Here is an 18846-nt window from a genome sequence, read left to right as displayed (position 1 = left end):
CAGGCCCCATTTAAGCATATCTCAAGGGTTCTATCTAAAAAAATGAATTTGAAAATGTGAAAATAACTGTATTCCTTGAGAATGCTAACAACTTTGTTGGCTTTTCCACTACTGGTTTTTGTTCCAACCATGTTCTAAATTGTTAAATTCAACCAATTAAACATACATCCAAACCCTGAAGTTGGCAATTATATAATTCTACCTGTTAACCCTGGTGTGGAATGGCCCTCCAGGACTAGGATTGGACATCCCTGGGTAGATTTAAACAAATATTACAAAATGGATTGGAGATATAACCTGATTGGCCAATAGAAGGGGTTTAATCTCGGATAAAGGACCTCAAATGTTATTGAAACTGTTTAATCGTTGTGCCAAATCAATCTGCCTGAAAATACGGGAATCCAATATTCGTGTATTTTACCTTGTTTTCGAGTTGTTGAAAGAAAACCCCTGTTTTTGTACATGCCCTCTTAATGTTGTCTGTCAATGTAGAATCATTCTGCTTCCTCGCTGTCTATCTATTTATATAGCAAATAAAGTGAAAAAAATGTAATAAATAAAAATTGAGAATAGTGTTTGCTGTCAGCAGCAATATAGTACCCAGAATAGCAGCTATGTGAAGGCCACCAGACCACAGATGGAATTCTAAACAAACCGCATCACTCATAGAATAAGGAGGTACAACTTTTGTATTCATTAGCAACAAAAACTAGTACTTCATAAAATCACGAAAAAATATAGCACTACAACCCTGGTAGAGGGCTTTACCAACCATCTGGTAAGGTCCATCTCATTCTGTTAAATGCCCTTGCCTTGGCTTGGCACACTTAATGACACGACGTGGGCCTTACCAGACGATAAAGCCCTACTCTTTAGGTTCTGTTGCTTACTTCTGGTGTATACAATGTATTTAAATGTATTAAAAGTAAGTGTGTTTGCACAATTTATAACACATTCATAAAGGCTTACTGGACTGTTGTAACACTTTATGATACAACCACATGAGTAATGCTGTGCTTTACAGAGAGCAGTGTTTGTAAGGTTCACAGAAAAGTCAGAAAGCCATGCACATGTTAATTCCATTTCATTTCTGTGGGTTTGCATGCATGGTCACCTTTAAAAGAGAAGTCCCAGGCACAAACATGTGCAAGTAAAACAACCCCTCACACTCCGCAGTGAAGAGCGCTTACAAAACAGCATATATCAGATCCTTCTGATGTGTTCCCTGTAAACCATCAGTAAAGTGTAAAGCACTGCTGCTAAACACGGGTCTTATCCTGGCTCCAGTCAGTCACATCTGCTGTCCTGAGACTTTAGACAGTGAGATTCAGCTTATCAATGAAGCTAATTGCATAATAGAAATAGTAATTTGATGGAGTGTCCGTTTACACATACAGTGAATTTATATATATATATATATTTTCCATTTATCTACACATCCTACCCTGCAACTTCCAAGTGAAAAAAATATTCTAGAAATTTGTAGAAAATTTAAAATAACTGAAATAGCTTGGTTGGATTAATGTCCACCCCCCCCCCCCCCCCCCCCCCCCCCCCCCCCCTGTAGTAGCAATCCTAAATTAGCTCAGGTGGAACCAATCACCTTCAAAATCACACACCAAGTTAAGTGGCCTCCACCTGTGTTAAATTGTAGTGATTCATCAAAGGCTTTGAATACCCCTCGGAGTATGGTCAAGACAATTATTAAGAAGTGGAAGGTGTATGGCACCACCAAGACCCTGCCTAGATCAGACCGTCCCTCCAAATTGGATGACCGAGCAAGAAGGAAATTGATCAGAGAGGCTACCAAGAGGCCAATGGCAACTTTGCAAGAGCTACAGGCTTTTATGGCAAGACTGGTCAAAGTGGTCATGTGACAACAATATCCTAAGCACTCCACAAATCTGGCCTGTACGGTAGGGTGGGAAGAAAGAAGCCATTACTCAAAAAAGCCCACCTTGAATCCCATTTGAAGTATTCATAAAAACACTCATGAGATTCTGTAGCGATGTGGCAAAAAGTTTTGTGGTCTGACGAAACTAAATTGGAACTTTTTGGCCTAAATGCAAAGTGTTATGTTTGGCGTAAACCCAAAACAGTGCATCACCCAAACAACACCATCCCTACTGTGAAGCATGGTGGTGGCAGCATCATGTTATGGGGATGTTTCTCATCAGCAGGGACTGGGGCACTTGTCAGGATAGAAGGAAAAATGAGCAAAGTATAGAGAAGTCCTTGAGGAAAACCTGCTGCCCTCTGCAAGAAAGCTGAAACTGGGACGGAAGTTCACCTTTCAGCATGACAACGATCCAAAGTACACAGTCAAAGCTACACTGGAGTGGCTAAGGAACGAAATGTCCTTGAGTGGCCCAGTCAGAGACCCAACCTAAATCCAATTGAAAATTTGTGGCATGACTTTAAGATTGCTGTCCATCAACGATCCCCAAGGAACTTGACAAGAGTTTGAACAGTTTTGTAAAGAAGAATGGTCAAATATTGCCAAATCTAGGTGTGCAAAGTTGGTAGAGACCCATCCCAACAGACTCACAGCTGTAATTCCTGCCAAAGATGCTTCTACCAAGTATTAACTCAGGGGGTAAAGACTTATCCAATTATGATCTTTCAGTTTTGTATTTTTAATATATAATTTTTTTTTCTCAATAAAAACTTTCTTTCCCCTTAACAGTGTGGAGTATGGTATGTAGATAAGTGGAAAAAAAATCCTCATTTAAATGCATGAAACTCTGAGGCACTGACACAACAAAATATGGAAGAAGTTCAAGAGGGTGTAGACCTTCTATAGGTACTGTAAATATATGAGCTACATGAGAATTTGTGTCTCTGTTTTTGTCCAATAATCTAACTTTAGCAGTGTTGCCAGATCCTCCCCCAAAATAACCTCTAGATGAATGCAAGAAAACCTTTAGAACTGCCCTTAATACCACTAGGAAAATAGTGTTCCTGTTTTTCTAATTGTAAACACAAATAATTAGGCTGGTGAAATGTTCAATACATACTGAATTTATTAAGAGACACTGAAACCCAACTTTAAATAATTCCACAAGCACATCATATTAATACCTATTACAGTAGAGTTTTGCTAATGGCACAGCCCAAGTGCCTGTGTTTTATAGTTTAATTCCACAGTTTTATGCAATTAACCAGCATTTTCAGTTATCAGTAATATATACACTGCCTATAGGAAATATTCACCTCCCTTGGACATTTTCAGTTTGTTGTGTTACAACCTGAAATCTTGATGCATTTAAATGGAAATGGGAAGTCCTCATTAGATAAGTATTCACCCATTTTGCTATGACACTCCTATATAAGCTCAGGTGCAACCAATTGCCTTCAGAATTCACACAATAAGTTAAATAGAGTCAATCTGTGTGCAGTAGAAGTGGTTCACATGATTTCAGGTTAAATACACCTGTCTATGTCAGGTCCCACAGCTGGGTAGTGCATTCAAAGCAAAGATACTACTATGAAGACCAAGGAGCTTTCAAAACAACTCCGGGATAAAGTTGTGGAAAGGCACAGATCAGGGGAGGGGTATAAAAAGATTTCAAAGCCACTGAATATCCCTTGGAGCACAGTCAAGTTGATCATTAAGAAGTGGAAGGTATACGGCACCACCCAGAATCTGCTTAGGGCAGGCCGTCCTCCCAAACTGAGCAGCCTGGCCTGTATGGAAGAGTGGCAAGAAGGAAGCCATTTATGAAAAAAAACATGTAAAATCCTGCTTGGAATTTGCAAAAAGGCATGTGGGAGACTCTGAAAAGATGTGGCAAAAGATTCTGTGGTCCAGTGAAACCAAAATTGAACTATAGGGCTTAAATACAAAGCGTTATGTCTGGCGCAAACCCAACACAGTGCATCACCCAGAGAACACCATCCCTACTGTGAGCAACACTGGAGTAGCTTAAAAACAACAGAATGTTCTAGAGTGGCCCTGTCAAAGCCTGGACTTCAATCCGACAGAATCTGTGGCAAGACTTGAAGATTGTTGTCTACCAATGATCCCCATCCAACCTGACAGACCTTGAACTATTTTGCCAAGAAGGGGCAAATATTGCACAATCCAGAGGTGCAAACCTGGTAGAGACTTACCCCAAAAGACTCACATCTGTAATTGCTGCCAAAGGTGGTTCTACCAAGTATTGACCCAGAGGGTGAATACTTGCCTAACCAAGACATTTCAGGGTTTCTTTATTTTTTATATTAACTGTTTTTTCACAATAAAAATTCTCTTGCCTCTTCAAAGTGTTGAGTAGGTTGTGTAAATCAAAGGGAAAAAAATCCCATGTAAATGAATCAAGATTGCAGGTTGTAACACAACAAACTGTGAAAAAAAGGTTGGTCAGTACATTCTATAGGCACTGTACAGTGTAATACATTTAACTCTATACCATATAATTGCGTACAACTGTGAAGTACATTTCTTTTGAAAATGTGTGTTCACTATTCTGGTTAAATGCATAAAACTGTCAGTCACAGTGAATATGCATTTCACAGGAATCTACTGCATTTGCATTTTCATAGGAACTGTGCTTGCCTTAACAAGAATTATCATGTATGCAATCATTATGATGTATGCAATTCATTGGAATGCACTGCACTTGTATAATTCTTAAACTTTAAACCCCCAGTAATATTATATTGGCACACCATGGCTACATTACAAAATTAAATGTAGTTTTTCCTTCATTTTCCAAAACATATATTCACTGACTGGCACAACACTTAAACACGGCTCTTACAACTACATTAATTTCCTGTGCAACAAGTATTAGGCCCCCACCTGTCGCTCTCACTCAAATTATGTGCAGCAGACTCTATGTGGGTCTAGGGGCCCTAATACATGCGCACATGAAGTTATACTGGACAGTCAAAGCAAATCGAACGTCTGGATTAATTTTATGAAAATCACAAGTTGCAGCTGCCAACAGGCATGACGTCACAGCCAGTAGTGTACTGGTAAATAAAAAAAAATTGGGTAAACTGCCCTGTTTGGTAGAGTTGAACAGATAAACATGAACAGATACACTTTTATTGGCCCTCAACCAACCAGAGCCATCCACACAGTCATTTTCCCTTTCAGGTTCTGTTCACTTCCACAGTCACATACCCGACAGTGCGCTTCACTGACAGTACTGTCAGCCAGCCTCCTTTCGGGCTAGAATGAAGGCTAGTAGCAGCGCCCTGCAGGCCCAGTGTACCTAACAACGCAGAACATAAACAACCAATCAAACGTACTCACTCACACACACACACACACACACACACACACACACACACACAGAAAAACGCAGTCCAGTGCCCCCATCCCCTCATGCCGCAGTTCTAACTGAGAGCTCTCAGCTGTCAGAGTCAATGTTAAAATATCTTGTCTTTAACACAGGATTTGCATATCACAGACGCGTAAAAGTGAGTAAACTCCGTATCCCTTATATGTCAAATTAAAAGTGAGTAAACGCTGTTTGCATGGATATACCCTCGACTACACCACTGGTCACAGCGCATCTGCCACTTTAGTAAAGGAAGGTCTCGTATATTACAAATAAATCTTCGGGAACAAAACATTTTTAGACAGAAAAAAAAAAAAAAAAAAAAAAAAAAAAAACTTTAGCTAATTAAAAATGTACCTTTAAAAAAAACATCTGCCCATTTCTAAACACCAGATAGCCCTGAGCAGAAAGGTGAAACCTCTAGATCTGGAGGGTAAACCCTCTGATCTGGCAACACTCAGTTCCTGCAGTTTTCAGTGTCATCAGCGTTAACTAGAAGTTACAGTTCCCGCCCCTTGCCCTCTGACTTGGGACGTACTCAACGGGCTGGAAAGATGGCGGCGTTTGTGCCAGCACAGGAACTTGTATAATTTACGAGATGATAGAGAACTGTTGCACTCTCTTCATAGGCAAAATAAAAAGAAGTATTACACATTTTGGAGTCGCTTGTAGGACAATAACATGCACTGTGTGAAGTCACAGGAAGTGAAATCTGGTAAAAACAAACAAAAAAAGAAACACCCATATATGCTGAGAACAAATTACTTAGAGACCACCTGTCTGACTACTGTCACTGACAGAGTCCGAGCAAGGGAGTGGGCTTGGGACTGACCTTGTCTAGTTAGGGTTTCGCCTGTTAAATACTGCTAATGAAGAAAAAAAAATATGGAATGTTACATTTTCCACTGCAGAGTATGACTACTACCTTTAGATAAACAGCATTCGAATAGGAGAGTGTTGCCAGTCACTCCCTATTTGATTATGTAAATTGTATTCTGATTATCTTTGATTGTGGTTATGTCTTGCTTCATCATGTGTACGGGCTGACGTGAGTGAAGCTCTAAATAAGTTACACCTCAGCGAAAAGATTCGACTACCGGTAAACCCTTTAGGGATATTAATAAAAAAAACCAAAATACAAAAAAAAACAAAAAAAAAAAACAGATGAATTAGTTTAGAAGAGCAGTGTGCAATCATGAGCTACCGTAAGTTATTCGATTATGTGTGCGTTGCACGACCAGCTGTCTCTGTTTTGAAGTGGAAGGACAGTGTCTTTCTTGCTGTACCTCTGGTACTTGGAGTTCGCAATGTTTATACAAGTAGCTCTGAAGGTAACGCTGGATTTAAACCTGCGAAAGTTGCTGTGGTAACAAAAACAACCAGATGCGAGTTTGAACAGCAGAGATGCAGGTATGCTGGCCTTTCTGAACAGGATCTGAAGCAACTGGTAAGTAGCTCCGTCTCAAACACTGGACATGTGCTTACGCCGGGTTATGTGGAGTGTGCTGTAAATGTGTGCATGGGCGCTGTATAGTAATATAGCACTACTGCTAAATCTAGTTGCATACATCTAGTCCACATAGGTAATAAAGTGCAGTTTGTGGTCAGTAAGTAATATGGTGATGCCCACAGTAAACTTGACAGTGTCTATAACACCACTGATGTATGTGTAGATGAAATCGGCTTTGTAAATAAATAAAAAAAAAAAAAAAAAACAAAAAAAAAAAAAATGCGGGGCCATGTATATAAATTTTACAATACTGATTTGGAGGTAACCTCCATGGGTACCCCAAACCAAACCTCAACCCAATCATTATCAACAGTTATTACTGGGAAAACAAGAAGATTTGTGTTGATTTAAATAAGGGAGTAACAACATAGAGTTGCACTTCAGTGGAGTACACAGCTTTGTTTACTTAAATGCAGTGGTTCGTACCTCTGTGTTTACAATAAGCATTGGTCACAAATTAGAACGGTTTCCTCATCGGTCAGTTCCCTAGCTGGCACGCGACAAAAATCACAAAAATAGAAAACAATGCTGTTTTATTTGCATGGCTTCAGTGTTGCCGGTGGCACCGCAGGCAGTGTGAATGTTTTATTTTTTGTCGTGGTGCGGTGTGTTGTATGCCCCATTCACTTGTCGCATCGCGTCCTGTATGTAGAAGCCTTATCAATTTAGTTACAGAATTTATTTTGTGGGAAGTGGTAGGCAAACCATACATTAGTGCCACCTACAATGCTAGTATAAATATTTTGGCTTATAGGGTTGAATATTAAAATCTTATGTTGTTTTCTTTTTGTTTTTCTCCAAACCAACTAGTTTATATATAGAGTTTGTTTAAATCAGGAGTTGTAGAGTGTTTCTTATTGGATTATATGTCATGGGATTAACCCAGTGATAATGTTATTAATTCTAAAAAGAGATACAAAAATCACTACTTTAAAGGGTAGTGTTTGTGCGGGCAGATTAAAGAGTCAATATCACATCTATCTGTTCTAACAGTAATTGTGAGATGTATTGGACCTTGCTGCATTGTTTCCTGACATCCCGGATAATTTAAATAACTTTCAGAAATTGGGTTTATGAGTTGCTCTGATCTGTCCTGAAGCATGGTTGCAATGTTTACAATGTTGCTCCATTCCCGGAATTAACATCTCCGATTTCAGTTGAGCACAGGGTTGTATTTCTATTGGTTTCCTTTCACAAATTTCAGCAGCCTCCTCATAATTTCTCGTTTCAAAATATTTCAGTCTAGATACAGCCAGTTTACTTTTAAGTGAATAGCACCAATGGGAAAGTGAACTTTAAGGGCTACTTTAACTGAAGAGTTTTTTTTACCTGTAGCACAATTAAAAAACATAATGCTTTTAAAGTTTTTATTTTGTTTATTAAATGTTTTCTAGCTTGCAATGAAAGGATCAAGCTACAGTGGACTGCTGGAGCGCCACAGTATCCACACTAAGAACGTGGAACACGTTGTTGACAGTCTACGGTAAGAGCGGACAGACCGTATAGCCACACATGAACATTTATGAACACAACCCACTGTTTTGTGCATGTACATGGTGATTTAGAAGTCATGGTACAAATGGGATCAACACATGAATTTATGGACAAACACAGAAGTTACAGTTCAGACTTGACCAGTAAGCTTTGAATCACTCTGTATATTTGAACTGCTACCCACAGGTAAGAAATTCCAGTATTCCAGTAACACAATTAGTTGATGTTTGGGAATTTAATTCGATCTTCCTTCAAAAGTTGATCTATTTCTCTTCGACTGAATGTCTGTCACACTTCATCGTTCATCTGCTCACTTGTGTCTCCTGCCCAGAAAGGAGGGGATTGAGGTCCGACTGGTGAAAAGAGGGGAATACAATGAAGAGACTGTCCAGTGGGCTGATACCATTGTATCTGCCGGTGGTAAGTAATGGCCTTGGTGGCCCATCACCTTAATGGCTTTGCTGTTGAAGGTTCCTTAGAACTGCTTTTATTGATTTTATTTTTGCTTGGTCATTGAAAACGTATTTAACATGACGTGGGTTTAGGGCATGGTGTCAGTCACTGGGAAAGACACTTTATACCATAATGTTCAAATCAATTCCCCAAGTGCAAAGATATTCCCCCCACTGATTTAGTGGAACAACGCCAAAGAAAAGAAAGGTAAGAAAAGACAGATAACAGATAAAATATGAAGGGTTTTAGTTTGGTTGTTCACAACAGGTTTTGTATTAATTCACATTGCGAGTTGTTGACTGGTGCTCAATCATGTAAACAAGGGCAGCAGAGGGAGCGCTTTGCTTTGTGTTGAGTAATCAACACATTTTATTCCATTTAATGAATACCTAACAACATAAAATATCTTAAAGGGAATTATTTAAATAATTTGTGTAACTACACATCCATACTGCTGTTCTTTAGTGGGGATCATTTTTGATGTTCTTGTAGTTTAGCAAAAAAATAATTTTAACCCGTGCAGAATGTGACTGTTTCCAGGTTGATTTGTTATTAATTTGGAGACAGTCACATGTATATAAACATGCAGCTTTGGGTGATTGCCGAGTGTGTTCAGTGTCTGTTTTGGCCAATGTGCCTTTTTGTTTGTATAAGTGTTTTGTTTAAACTTTGTATTTATTAATAAAACACACCGCAGAGCCTTCATACCCCAGTGTTGTCTCTGCTTATGTTACTCCTTCCTGGCCTGATGTCACCACAAAGGCCAGCCTGTTCACAACCGGTTACCAGGGCTCACTACACTGATAAACCAAAAAAATGTACGTTGTATTTTCATTGTGCAAATTACAATGTCTATTACTGTACCTGCTATATAATTAGTGTGGTTTGTTTTATTACCCCTTCTGTGATCTTTGTGGAGTGTCTGTGTTTTGAAAACATTTAAATAAAGGGACCATTTCACAGGGAAGCCTCTGGTTTTGTGCGTTTGAAGCACACATTCGATTTAGAACTGGGTCATGTCACATAAAAGGAGTCCGGAAAAAGCATCCCTTCAGTGATTGTGACATAAGGGTGACAAAACACACAGCGAGGGTGGAGAAATAAAAGTGAAAAATGTGACCGTGGCTGTTAAAACAGAGCAGTAATGGGGCAAAGGGATAAACGTTATCCTAATTGACATTTATTTCTAGGATTTACAGCAGGTGTTTATTATAACGTTGCTTTTAGGTGTATGCTAAACCCACTTTGGTTCATGATCCAGCTTTAAGGTCTATTTTTTTAAAACCATGTAACCGTTTGGTTATTGATATTAAAGCTGACAGTAGGAAAACGTATATGTAAAAGTGCTTGGGTATCCGCTGATAGAGTGAGACCGAGGATTGCAGTTGCAAAAGCCGACACAAGAGCCAAGGGTTTTATTTATCTGCAGACACATATAATACAATATTGTAGTTGCATGGTGCTGTAATACCATGCACTATCACTGAGCTATCAGCAATGGTATCACTCAGGGTGGCGTTGCTTATTCAGCAGGACTAGTGTCTATCAAGCGATAGTAAACAAGCACCTGCAATTATACAACATACAAAACAAAAACGGCAAACAAAACTAGAAAGCATAAGGTGATTGTATATAGCCATGCATTGCTCCCTCTATACAGGAAGGTACAGGAAGACTCTGCTGTGACATACTGTATATGAAGCGGCTTGATTTCACTAACCTACTCATCCTGGCTAAAGAACAACAGTGTGTGTGGTAATAAATCATATTGCCTTCCTGGTATAAAAATTCGACTCCAGTTTAGATTGTATTGTACTAGAGGTAACACGAGCAGGTATGCAGACCTTTAAGGACTGTTATAAACACAAAAGTCACAACATCATTAGGTTGAAATCGTAACCTTTTAAAAAATAAAAACATAACATATATACACATACAGCGTCTTTTATAATCTAAAATAATTGTTATTAAAAGTTGAACCAAAGGTGTATAGTTTGCCATCTCAACCCCTTAATGCAGGGATGTCTAGTCACGGTCCTGAAGGGCCATTCCACGCCAGGTTTAACAGGGCAAATTAGATAATGAACTATTTCAGGGTCTGGATGCAGGTTTAATTGGTTCTGTTAAACAATTTAGAACAGGGTTGGAACAAACTCCAGGACTGGAAGGGCCAAGTTAGGCCACTCCTGCCTTATTACATGGCTGGGGGGAAAAAACATACCAGAAAAAACTGGTCAGGATTGGTTCTGTGTGTTTGTTGAAATTAGTCAAAACTGGTCTTGCCTTACAGGTGACGGCACCATGCTGCTGGTGGCCAGCAAAGTAGTGGACCGCTTTAAACCAGTTGTGGGAGTGAACACCGACCCAGAAAGGTAAAGACTATTGTAAAAAACGGGAAGGCTTCAGGCTACAAAGGAGTATTCATTACAAGCTTACTGCTTGTCGTTTCTTCAAACAGATTACACAATTGCTTTCACATAATTGGGTAGTAGTGGTAGGAAACTGGGTGGATTTAATTTGAATATTACCAGATAGGCCTGTTTTTAAAACAAGAATAGTGTGCCAGCCAGAGGTACTAGGAGATAAGATTAATTGACATTTAAATGGGAATTGTAAAAACAGATTGCAAATAAGATATGATTGTGTGTGTATGTTCTGAGCTACAGAACATGCCTACCGAGTGCCATTGTGTTTCAGTGTTCAAATGTCAGACACCGCTACCAGTAATACAAGGTCATCATATTTTAAGCAATACATCATGTGTAAAGTTTTTTTTTAAGGATTGTATTGGAAAAGGAAACATGCACTATTTAAACTTGACAAGTCCTGCTTGCGCATCAAGATGTTAAAACAAATGTCAGTAACTTTATTACAAAAAATACAGCAGTAGTGAATACATTTAAAAATTGCAAAACTTGCTTAAAGCAACTGTTTAAATACACAGAGATTTCTTGCCTGCTATTGTGAAACGGCTCGCACCTAACAGACCGTTCAATAACAGCTGAAGTATGTTACAGGGTGCCATGAGAGAGTGCTTTGCTGTTAAACGCAGGACTGAAAATAATTAAAAGGTCTAATTAAGCAAATTATCAGTTTAATTAAGGGTCTGGTTAAGTAATTGAGAGCTCAGTTGCAATGAAAACCAGCAGCCGCAGGGGGTCCCAGGACCTTGGGAACCACTGTTATAAGGGACACTCAGCTCTTAAGGACTTGCCTATTTCTGACCTCCAGATGTCAGTGTTGCCCCATGTGATGTTGTTTTTTTTTTTTTTATAATGTTTACTGACTATATTATCAGGTTTCACAGTCTTCCTTCAAATTCTTTTGCTATAGATCTGAGGGGCACCTGTGCTTGCCCGTGCGCTACACAAGGTCCTTTCCAGAAGCCCTACAGAAACTTCAGCGAGGAGAATTCAGGTTGGGGTCTGGAATGTGGATGTTAAGCCAAAATAAACATGCAGCTACTGGAGAGAGCCATTTACTGAACAAAATAAAACAGTGTGCAGTACTATAGCCTGCAATTATTAGAGGCTTGAATACTATTAATTATAACCTTGAACAGTTACCATGTCATTAATGTCAGTGCATTTTTAGACTGTAGAGATAATCTTGATGAATGGCACCCATATGTTTTTTGGAAGGAATGGTATAAAAACCCATCCCCTGTTCGGTCATACACTTGTCTGCATGGCCTAAGAATACAGTGTACAAGTACATGCAACCTGATAGAGATCAACGCTTTTTATTGGGCTGTTTGTGGGGGTTTGTTCTGTTGCTTTTTAAAGAATGCATTGTAATAATGCTTTAAGTTCAGTGTTTGGATAAGGTAAAACTGAGAAGAAACCAATATTTTGGCTATAAGGCAAATCTTTGAAGACTGTTTTTTTTTCTGCTTGGCCTTGTGCTGAATTGTTGATTTGGCTTGCACCTCCTAGGTGGCAGTGGCGTCACAGGAGTCGGATTTACCTGGAAGGAACTGGAATAAACTTGACCCCTGTGGATCTGCATGAGCAGCAAATGAGCCTTGAGCAGCACAGCAAGGCTCACAGGATCAGCATGAACTCCAGCCACAGTAGGTAGAAGGGAGCTGAGAGCGACACACACACACACACACACACACACACACACACACTGTAGCTGTGTGTACTAGTAACTAGCTTATAACCAGAATAATACTTATTTCTAAGGAGCTGCAGGCTTTTTAATGTGAAGTTAATAGGTGAACACTGTCTCCTTTAGCACAAGGTTATCTTATGGTACCTGTCTTGGCAGTTAGCCATTGAGCATTTCTTAGGCATGGATACTCAAGCTCATATAAGTACCACACACATTGCGTTCAGGTGAGGATCGGCTATGGAAACTGTTCACAAATATGAAGCTGAAACATTAAGTGGATAAACATCTACATAAAATGAATATATAAAATTAAATTATGTTTTTATTAACAAGTCAAATTACAGTTTTAACCCAACCCTCATGTCTGTGTTCCTCTTGAAAAAGCATGTATTTACTTTATAAATGTGGAGCTGGGTGCAATTGTCCACTAAAGGCAAAAACAAGCTGCCACGCTGGCCCCCAGTATTTCTTTTTGTTCTGTGTACGTTGGGAAAAACACTAACGTCTGTGTTCAACATTGTAATGCCTGTGCACATAAATGTCTTTTCCATTGCAGAGTCAGAGGAGACTTCTGGACCACACCTTCTCCCTGTTAGATCCTTGAATGAGGTCTTTATTGGGGAGTCGCTGTCTTCCAGGTACAATCGTGCAATCTATATTTCTTTATTCCATCTATTGTAACAAGATGGTCGAGGTGGTGAAAATGATTACAATGTCCACAGCTGTAATTGCTGTACATCAGCTGCTGGCAATATTTATTTTGATGGAAGGTGAAGGTAACAGAAAGAAAACAACTCAAATCTTCACTACCAATCAGTATCTTTTTTTATAATCTTTTTTTATGTTCAAAAAGACACGAAGAACACAAATTTCCTTTTGTTCAAACTCTTGACTGCAAACACCCCTCTCATTCTTCACTAACTCCAACCACTTCTCTCTTTGTGCAAACTCCCCTTGCCCCTCTTAAAGATTTCAGAATTGGATCACAGGTCAAGTTCTCTTTCTCTTCCTAGATAAGTCTATAATGTCCCATAGCTCTATCTGAAACAGTGTCACCCCTCAAAAGTGATCACTCCATTGTTATTACAACAAACCATATTTTTATAACAGTTGCATCTATTTCAGTTTAAAACATGTATAAACTAAGTATTATAATTTTCTATGTTACAATATAAGACACCCCCACTGTTCTATATTCGTAACATTACTGATTATACACCTATTCATTACACTATATAAAAAGCTAATCAAATACGTAAACATTCTTTTACTCTCAGCTACTGCAAATGTAAGCTATAAATTGGTTTTATTCCCAGGTGTGTCTTTTACATTATAATTTGGGGCTGTAATTGATACTGAAAATAAGCCTGTTTAAAAAATAAAAATAATAATGTGGCAATAACTTCCTCTTTCACTAAGATTACTCTAGTGTAACTAATTCAATAGTGTCTTATACTGAAAAATGAATGGACACACACACATATATATATATATGTTTATTAGACTAGTTTACTGGTTTGCTGTTTTGAGTTGTCTTTGAGTTATCTTTCATAGACCTGTAAACACGTCTGAAGATCTGAGCAACTTAATTCCAGCTTTACCAAATAGAATTACTAGCAACAAAGTTTGGTATTAGATTTGAACCATTCATGGTCTCCTTTCTCAAGTAAATGGAGCATTTCAGCAGGGTGTGTAGAAAATTGATGTGGCTTTGCCTTTAATAGTCTCAAAATTCAGCCAGATGTTTTCAGTGAAAACGTTCAACGAACACACAATTATACCATTAGGATCTGTGTATCAAGTTAAAAACAGACAAAAATCTGAATTAAAATATTTTAAGGGGGAAGCTAATTAAGCAGTAATACGCTTTTCTTGTCCTTAGTCGTGTATGATTCTTAGTGTTAAAATAGTGTGTCTATGTCCTGTGTCATATTCCTTTTAACCCCCTTGCCCCCTGACTAGCAGACTGATGACCCCTCCCCTCCAGCCTGCCTGTCTGATGTGGAAATGTGTTCTGTCTTGTGCAGGGCGAGCTATAAATTCTACAAACCCTGTTTCACATTCTCGCTTCATAGGGCCTCATATTACGAGATCTCAGTGGATGATGGACCCTGGGAAAAGCAGAAGAGCTCTGGGGTCAATGTGTGCACTGGAACGGGATCCAAAGCCTGGTACAGCACACTAACACTGTTCTCTCCCCTCCTGAGAAGTAACACATACAGTCAAGAACTTACCGAATCTGGTCTTGCCAAAGCTTGTGTTCTTGTTGTACCTCCTCAACAGTTGTGACTCAAATTAATCTCACTACAATACCCACTACGCCCCATATGATCAATAGTCCTGCAGCATCATCAGCGCTGATAAAGGGAAGATCTGCCAGTTTATAAGCAGTCATGATAATACTGACATCAGCGTTTCCAGCATTTTATTTTTTTAATAAACAACTTTTAATTTATAATTTAAAAAGTTGTATTTGGATCAGAAGTAGTAAATTCAATTTAAAGGAGAGTAAAAACTTCACAAAGTTTGCATGTTGCTAATTTGCAAACATACACAAGTTACCTGAATTTCATGCACAGAACACTAGTTATTCAACAAACTGTGACTAGTCGATTGTATGGCCATCTGTACATAAAACACCCTTACATTTTCTTAGGTAACTTGTGAATGTAGTTGCGGTGAAACTGATACCTGTAATGTGTTTCCCTTGTACAGGTCCTACAACATTAACAAACTGGCATTCCAGGCGGTGGAAGATGTTCTGAAAATCGGTAAGCCAAGGAAGTAATCTCCAAAGGTGCATGTTTTGAAAGTGTGTTGCGACTGGTACACAGATATTTATTTATTTCTTTATTTCTTCATATTTCCCTTCAGGCAACAGGCTAGCTGAGAAGAATGTTACTTTGGACAAGGAGCAAATCGAAAAAGGTAGACTGATAAAGCACCTGGGTGTTATGTTCAAGAAATGACGTGGCCGTGATTTCACAAATAACTAGTGGTTGTTAACATATAAAGTGGTTCATGACTCCATATGCCACTAATTGCCTTTTTAAATCTTATGCTATTTGCAATCGTTCTGAATAGTTCTAGGTTATGTTTCTCCCTAATATTTACAGAAAAATGGGAAACATTGAAGAGAATCCAAGGAGACACCCTGTATAGTAGCTGGCATATTGTTGTCTGCACAGCACAAGTTGCTTCAATGGTGATCTTGTGTACTGTTGTATGACTTCATCTCATACCTTTAGTTACAGAGGAGTACAATAAGTCCCTGGTGTTTAATCCCGAAGAGCCCAAGATGTTTTTCAGCGTGAGGGAACCAATTGTTAATCGAGTCTTCTCCAGCAGCCGTCAGCGTGGCTTCACTACAAAGTAAGATCTATCACAGTCTTGCTGAATTTTCTCTTTATACACACACCCCTTTTCCAGATTGTGTTGCCTCTAATAAGTGCTTTCAGATCTGTGTGAGGGCCCTATTCACAAAACTTTAAGGGTGGTTTTTGAAGTGTTTTTAAACATTCTCTTAGGCTAAACCCCTCTTAAACAGTTGAACAGCTAAGTGGATTTAATTTAGGCTTTAAGAAGCACAGTCCTTAACAAAATCCTTAAGCTGTAAATGTGTTGATTGCTTTTCAAAAATATGTTTTGTCATGAACAGATATCTCTAAAGAGTAATACAGTGTGGGTAAATGCAATCACTTGCCTAATAGTTAGATAGATAGACAGATAGATAGATAGACTGTATATATAATTACGCATTTCTTTTTCTGACTTCAGGGTCAAATACAACAAAATAACACTACTGAAATGTTTTGGATTGAGATTATGCTTGTAGTGTAGAAAACTAAAACATTGAAAGAGTGAGTGACAAGAGACAAGCTGTACCGTTTCCCCATGAAAGCTACCTATTGTGAGGTTCAATGAAATCCTGTAAATGTTATATACTGTACATGCTTATTACATGTAATAACACTTGTTATTTAGTCTGTGGTTCTAAGAGAAATGCTTTTGTTTGCTTTCAGGGTCTGTGTCCGCTCGCGCTGCTGGGATGCCTGTATGGTAGTGGACGGAGGGACATCCTTCGAGTTCAATGACGGGGCGCTAGCCACCATACTAATGAATGAGGACGATGCTCTTCTCACTGTTGTACTTGAATAGAAACTGCTCTGCCTCCAAACAGATCAGTATCACAAGGATCACACGCTCAGGGCTCTTGCATAACATGGGGCAATGCTGTCATGTCACCCACTCAGGACTGTGAAGAGTCTGGGCTAGAAGCTGTCAGAGTACAAAAAAATAAAGCAAAAGGGCAGGAATGACACTATCCACTGTACACTAAACATTATTTAAGAGGTTTTTACAGGATTGGTTTGAGATTATCATTTCAATATGGAACTTCAGTACAACAGGAAAGGTGTTACTTGGTTTCTGTACTACATATGTCACGTGAATAGCACCATTTTGTGGAGGTCAGCAATTAAGCCAGATATCGGAGTCGCATATTTTGCTGAAGATCTTTATAAAAAGTTTGCCATTTGTATTAATAGTATCTGAAGTTCAATTTGTCTGGTTTCAGGACTAACTAATGCTGTCTTCGGTATCTTGGGTCATGCAGTCCAAGTTGAATGCTAATCGGGGTCTGTCAAACCAGATGTTTATGTCCTGGTTGGCACTTACTTATCAGTTTTTCTACCCTGCTGAGCCATATAACTCTGAACATGCTCTTGACTTGCACAGCTGGCCAGTAGGTTAAGCCTTATTAGCATTAATCTACATGGAAACGCTGTCCTGACGTGCAGAACATTTTTAACTAATAAATGACTCTCAGTAGATTGATATATTTTCAACTGTAGCTTAGGTATGGTAAACTTTTCGGATCAATGGAGTTGTGCCATTTTTTCCTTTTTTTTATTGTTTGTGGAGGTGTAACTGCTTTAGTGTAATATTAGTTATATATATATAATATGCACACGCACGAGAACACGAGGCCGGTTATTAGCAACCCTGATAACGACAACTTTCAGTTATTAACAACATTTCCCCAGGAACCAATCCCATCCCATAGACTAAAGTTAATGGAATTCTGATATTAGCAACTGCACGCAGCTTATTGACAACTTTATTACTAGTTCCACTGCTCGAGAGCGCACTTGCTTGATTTATGTGTACACTTCATGCAGCATTATAACACACTGAGTTCACAACTGCGTATTTCAGGCAGAATTGTGGCTTTGAAACTGCACGCAAAATTGAGATGGATTTGCAGCGGTAGGTGTTGCATTGTACAGTAAAAAGCATCTATGTTTGGATATTTCATGTTTCTCATGTTAATTTTTTAACACCAACATTTATACAACATAAACAAATGTATTTCAGTGCCATATTTTACAACGACATTATATATCGTTCCATATAAATACACTTATTGGCAACTTTCGGTTAATGTTTGCTGGGAACCAAGAGGTTGTTAATAAGTGGCATCTACTGTGTGTTTTATATATATATATATTAATCACAATGAAAAAGCTTTCTGGGGATTTAATTACAGACATATCCGAGCATATTGCACAAAGCAGAGTGGAATAGAATGACAATATGTTTGGCAATGGTGAAGAGGTTGAAACAAAATGGTGAACACATTGAAACATTCACATTCATGTTTCAATGTATTAAGTGATTCTCAGGTAATCAGTGTTTCAATCTTCACAAAACAAGAAATAAGTATTATTGTTGTTAAGACCTTGGTATTGGTTAGTAGGGAGGTCATTTTTATTATTCACCGATGAAAAAAAGTAATGGCTACCAAAGAGCTTGAGGTGTTGGATGGGTGTTACTTCAGATGAATTAGAAAACAAATGTCTCCTTATGGATTCAGTTCAGTTCATCATTGCTTAAGCAGGATATGAAAGCCCTTTGAAATCTGCAACTTGTCACAGCTACCATACAGATGCTGCTCTCCCAAGAAAGCTACAACCCCCAACC

The 18846-nt window shown here is 38.7% G+C and overlaps 1 protein-coding gene across 2 annotated transcripts; it reads left to right on the top strand.

Moving 5' to 3' along the window:
• The first annotated feature begins 5826 nt into the window (after positions 1–5826).
• LOC121304774 (NAD kinase 2, mitochondrial-like) lies at positions 5827–17883 on the top strand. Of its 2 annotated transcripts, XM_041236166.1 has the most exons (12): positions 5827–6738; positions 8196–8284; positions 8627–8715; positions 11039–11120; positions 12082–12165; positions 12684–12820; positions 13421–13502; positions 14940–15035; positions 15580–15635; positions 15739–15792; positions 16113–16236; positions 16887–17883. In XM_041236166.1, exons 1-12 carry the CDS (start codon positions 6487–6489, stop codon positions 17020–17022), a joined length of 1281 nt encoding a protein of 426 aa, XP_041092100.1. In that variant the 5' UTR covers positions 5827–6486; the 3' UTR covers positions 17023–17883. The 2 variants fall into 2 exon arrangements, with proteins under 2 accessions (XP_041092100.1, XP_041092106.1); XM_041236172.1 differs by lacking the exon at positions 5827–6738 and having other exon boundaries at positions 8631–8715.
• The last annotated feature ends 963 nt before the right edge of the window (positions 17884–18846 follow it).

The sequence above is a fragment of the Polyodon spathula genome, chromosome 2, assembly GCF_017654505.1.
Source record: "Polyodon spathula isolate WHYD16114869_AA chromosome 2, ASM1765450v1, whole genome shotgun sequence".
Taxonomy (NCBI): Eukaryota; Metazoa; Chordata; class Actinopteri; order Acipenseriformes; family Polyodontidae; genus Polyodon; species Polyodon spathula.
The sequence above is the reverse complement of the archived record's forward strand: the minus strand, read 5'-3'. Positions and strand labels throughout refer to the sequence as shown.

Bases quoted from the DNA above. Each gene is read 5' to 3' on its own strand.
- LOC121304774 (XM_041236166.1), top strand. From the start codon at position 6,487: ATGAGCTACCGTAAGTTATTCGATTATGTGTGCGTTGCACGACCAGCT. The intron at 12,166-12,683 runs GTTGGGGTCTGG...TGCACCTCCTAG, and splicing joins CTTCAGCGAGGAGAATTCAG to GTGGCAGTGGCGTCACAGGA. The intron at 12,821-13,420 runs GTAGGTAGAAGG...TTTCCATTGCAG, and splicing joins CAGCATGAACTCCAGCCACA to AGTCAGAGGAGACTTCTGGA.